We start from the raw sequence: 4,954 nt of genomic DNA on the forward strand, positions 1-4,954 counted from the left end.
TGAAGTTGTTGTTCTGCAGGTTTCCAGATTTGTCAGTTGGAGGGAGCTGAAGAGTGAAAGTCACTGTACCGTCTCCCCCTTCATTGTTCTTAAATATCCAAGATGTTTTATTTCTGGCATTTTTAACAGCTTCAGAAGCTTTAGTCATCAGTGTCTAATTGGCACAAACTTGTTGGGTGTCCTTAGATTCTCCATTTCTTTATTTCAGCTTCTCCTAACTATAGGATGTGTTTAAGGGTATCTGCCTCTCGGGAATGAGACTGAACTGTTTTGTTGTTGTTATTTTTTCAGCTAGGAGGAAGTTATATATAATTATGTAAATCGAGATGGAAAAATCTGTTCAGCTCGAACTGAGTCACTCTGAGTTGTAAAAAGCGTGCTAATTTTGCGATGCTGTTTTTATTAGGCTTGGTGCGCTGCAGGAAACTGCTTCAGCTTGCAACGGGAGCATGACATTGCAATCAAGTTCTTCCAGAGAGCCATCCAAGTTGATCCAAACTATGCTTATGCCTACACCCTGTTGGGGCATGAATTTGTGTTAACAGAAGAACTAGACAAAGCTTTAGCTTGTTTTAGAAACGCGATCAGAGTCAACCCTAGACACTATAACGCATGGTAAGTTTTGCTTCATCCCCCTCCTTTGCACATGATACAGACCTCCTTTTGGGGAAATATCTTCTACACGCTGCTGCTGCTATCGTTTCTGAAGATGTGGGTCTCATCTGTTTATTAAACAGTGACTTCCACATGGAGGGCAAGAAACTGGAGCTTTTTTGGTTTCCACAGATGATCTTGGCTGTATTACCCCATGGATTTAGGTCTTCTGTGCAGCACTCCTCATGCATTCTTCAGTTGCAGTTGGGCAGATGAGAGATTTTCCCCTTTATGCCTCAGGATACAGTCAGTTTCTTACAGCTTTTTCTGTGGGGAAAAATACACAAAGCAGTAAAATTTAGGTCTGCTAGCGTAAAACACTTAGCCTCGAGAAACTTTTGCATGGTTTTTACCCTGTAGCTGTTCAGTCTATCTTCCTGTGTGTCAGATATCAATTCTTTAAAGTACTCAATTGAGAAGAAAGAAGAACATAACTTTATACATGGCTTTTTCCCCACAAGAAATAGTTTCTGACTCTGGATGGAGTTGGCGAGTCTATAGCCCATTTCTGCCAGGTAATATTCACTGACAAAGGCCAGTTTGGTTGAGAGAGGTCTCACTTAATAGAATTGTTTTTCTGCTTGCAGGTATGGGTTGGGAATGATTTACTACAAACAGGAAAAATTCGGTCTAGCAGAAATGCATTTCCAGAAAGCACTTGATATCAATCCTCAGAGCTCAGTCTTACTGTGTCACATTGGAGTAGTAAGTAGATTCCACTTAACTCTTTCCTTGTGTTTTAATCTACTTCTGTACTTTATTTGCAGTAGGAAAGTCATTCTGAATGTTTCTAGCAAAAAAACCCCAACAAACCAACAAGTTTAGAGTACCTCTTGGTGGATCTTAAGTGCCATGTGAATGAATAATCACAGCATTAATATGCCAGAAAAGAAACCCTCCTCTCTCTCCAAACTACTTGTAGCCAGTAATGAAATTATACTATCAGGTCATGTTTGAGAGTCTGCCAAAATAGTAGTGACGTGAAAATCAAGCCTATGTGCAGATATTAATGTGAACAGAGTATTTATAGGGGTTTTTTTTATACTTCAGTAAGAAAATTAAGTGGTTATTAACTGCATGCCCTTGAACCAGCACTTCCAGTTCTATAAAATGCCAAGGTACCTGTGTCACCTTTCACAGTGCAGTATTTTTCTGTCCTGGCCGTACGTCCTCGTTGCCCTCATTCCAGTCACTTGCAGATGTGACAACTTAGGCCACTTCATGCCGAGCAGAGTTTTAAGTAGCAGGCAGCTACTTCAGCCCCCATCCATTCAATTAGATTTACAGGGCTATTTGAAAAGTTGGTCATTTATCCATCTGCTGTTGTGATCCTTAGAAATGGTTCTCAGATGCTCATGGTGGTGACTTCGGGCTGTGTAAGCGTGATGGATGGCTACCTGCTGGCATTCATTTGCCTTCTGTGTGGCAGCAAAGCTGTGTCAAATTCTACAGGGGTAGTGGCTGCTTCTCACTTATGTACAGAGGAAAGCATTGAGTTTGCTCCTGGCCAAAGGTTAAATGACTTCTGTAAGCCACTGAGTGGGGAGAACGTTTTGAGGTAGAGATGAGACGTGGTGCAGTTTTCTTCCTGTGAGAAAGCTTGTTAAGACCTGGTCTAGAATTGGACAAATATAATATATTTTTTTAAAAGAACAGAATGTATGTAAATGCAGTCAAATGGGTTTGTCCTTGTCTGGCAGATGAGCTGGCATTTTCCCTTTTCAAATGGTTTGTTCTTTCTGTAATAGGTCCAGCATGCACTGAAAAAATCGGAAAAGGCTTTGGATACTTTAAACAAAGCTATTAACATTGACCCCAAGAACCCGCTATGCAAATTCCATAGAGCTTCTGTATTGTTTGCAAATGAAAAATACAAGGTAAGATTTGGTACATGTAGGCAACCGTAAGTTATCTTTAAATTGCTGTAGCTGGGGGTGGGGATGCACTGGAAGCAAACGTTTGCAGATTAACACTGGGTAGCATCGGGGCTTGCAGGAAAAGCCTGGGATGTTGGCCTGTCTTGTAGAGGCTGACAATGAAGCATTTGCTTCATGGGAAGGGAACGTGTTAAAGGGAATACGTTAAACTTTTTGATTGTTATAAAATCTGGGGCCAACAGGTGATGCTTTTTAAAAAATTATTATTATTTTAGTCTGACACTGGAAAAAGTAAGGGAAATTATTGCAGCTGTCACCAGCCTGTGGCTGTATCATGAGTTTATACTGAATCACTGACAGAAAGGCTCAGCAAACTGTCCCATAACTAACTACAGCTACCTCAAAGGCTGTGTTAGCGAGTGAAAAATAAGCAGCTATGCAGTTCTGGTCTGATCCCCTGCTGACCTGCACCCTGTTTAGAATAAGCAAAGATCTTCCCACAGTCTCTTTCCAGTGACTCTTGTCCTTTGGCCTTATTTTGGCCACAGAAGACAAGCTGCAGTCTGGCTTTTGAAACCTCGCTTCAGAAACATGTGTGCACATGTGAAGGGAATTTGTAGAATTGTAGACATTTTTCTCTTAGATTCCTGACTGAACCAATCAAATAGAAAATGTATTAAAGACTTGATGACCTGCCCATTTCTTGATTGTAAAATTCAAAAGCAGAAGACAATACAAGAGGAAAATAGAGTAAATTTAATAGTCTGTCTTATTGGCCCTGCACTACTGAAGGAACTTGTTGGCCGTGGTGAAGTGATGTTTTAAGAAATAAAACTTCAGGACTCAACTCTTTATCAGGTTGAGACTTGCAGGACTAAAACTACACCATTCACATAAACTACATAAAACTTAATGAAATGTTTTTTGTTTTTAGCACTAGTAATAAGGGAATTTTGGTGGTGTGATAAATTTGGCTGGTGTCAGGTAAATAAATGTAGGTTTATACTTTCGTTTATATAGCAAGCCCTAACTTGCAATTGTCCTCACATGAATGAGTTTTAGGAGGCTGAAGGGAACTTTTTATAACTAAAACCAATGTTGATCTCTAAGTGCAGACTAAATATTTTTAGGTGGAACTTATTAATAGTGCCAGGTTACTCTCACAGCAGAATAAATTGCTCCAGTGGCAACAACTAGTTTAAAAGTAAAGTAGAAGTTTCACTAAATATTTTGGACTTCAAATTTGAAGTATAAACTCGGTCATCACTTGTAGAAGTCCACAGATACATCTCTAGAGCTAAAACCTTTCAAAAGCAAAGGCTTGAGAGCAGTACATCCAGCACAAAATACATCAGTGTTCTTTTTCAGAAGCCAAATACACTGAAAAAGCACCTGCTGTAACCACACTGTCAGCTCCTTGTCTTCTACCCTGCTAGGAGTGATAGGACATTTTATGTCAGAGTTGTTTGCTGTGTTGTGGGAGACCAAAACCCAGTAAACTTGCTCTGTAACAATGGGGCTATAATGTGCTGCAATCTTCAAATGAGAAACTAATGTAAAAGGAATCTTAGATGCTTCTCGTGAGGTTGTACTGTTGTTCTTGACGGAATAGACTGCATGGAAATGCATGGGTTATTTTTTTTCACGTTAATGCTAAATCACAGTTGAGTGATGCTGTAACTGGTACTTACTATGCTGCTTTTTTCTTTCTCAGTCTGCTTTACAAGAACTTGAAGAACTGAAACAGATTGTTCCCAAAGAGTCTCTTGTTTACTTTTTAATAGGAAAGGTAGGTAAACCGAACTGTGATCGTAAGACCTCTGGTTTCCTTTGTTGCAGAAATGTTTGCCTAATAAGAAAACTCAATGTCTGTCACCGAGCTGCTTCTGTTTAGAGCAGTATTCTAAAAATTCCTGAAGCTTTAAATAAGGCTTGCTGCTCACAGTTTTGTGGTGTATCAGCCTTTAAAAGCAGAAGATGGTTATTGCTGGAGCAGCCTTCAGCTCTCTTTAAAACAAACCAAGAAAAAATAACCCAAGCCAGTGTTACTCTTTGCCTACTTTGATTTTACCATGGTTAACTTGAATGGTAATGAATTTTAAAAAGCAAGAAATTGATCCTGATAAAGATACTTCACTGAAAAGAGAGAGTGGTTAAACACACAGCCATGTATCATTCCCTGAAAATGGCACTCTGTCAAGACTTGATTCAATACAATAGCGACGATGTGATCAATGGAAAGCCTTGAAATTTTGAGGGATAGTCCATCCATCAGTCAGCAGTGTCGGTTGTGTGTGTGTAGCCATTAAAATAGTACAGCACACAATATTGCAACACGTTAGAAAGTGATTCATCAGCAGTGCTGAACAAGAAGTAATTGCAGAACGCTCCTAAGTCTCCATCCTCGATGTCCTTTCCTGCTG

The 4,954-nt window shown here is 39.7% G+C and overlaps 1 protein-coding gene across 1 annotated transcript in view; it reads left to right on the top strand.

The window, feature by feature from the left end:
- Positions 1–4,954, top strand: part of CDC27 (cell division cycle 27) — a gene marked incomplete at its 5' end in the record, with an annotated part of 20,267 nt that overhangs the window by 10,410 nt on the left and 4,903 nt on the right. Inside the window, 4 exons of the mRNA XM_010190985.1 lie at positions 407–615; positions 1,242–1,359; positions 2,403–2,531; positions 4,246–4,320. Coding sequence (XP_010189287.1) covers positions 407–615; positions 1,242–1,359; positions 2,403–2,531; positions 4,246–4,320 — 531 coding nt within the window. The remainder of the gene's footprint in view (positions 1–406; positions 616–1,241; positions 1,360–2,402; positions 2,532–4,245; positions 4,321–4,954) is intronic.

The sequence above is a fragment of the Mesitornis unicolor genome, unplaced genomic scaffold, assembly GCF_000695765.1.
Source record: "Mesitornis unicolor isolate BGI_N332 unplaced genomic scaffold, ASM69576v1 scaffold25048, whole genome shotgun sequence".
Lineage (NCBI taxonomy): Eukaryota > Metazoa > Chordata > Aves > Mesitornithiformes > Mesitornithidae > Mesitornis > Mesitornis unicolor.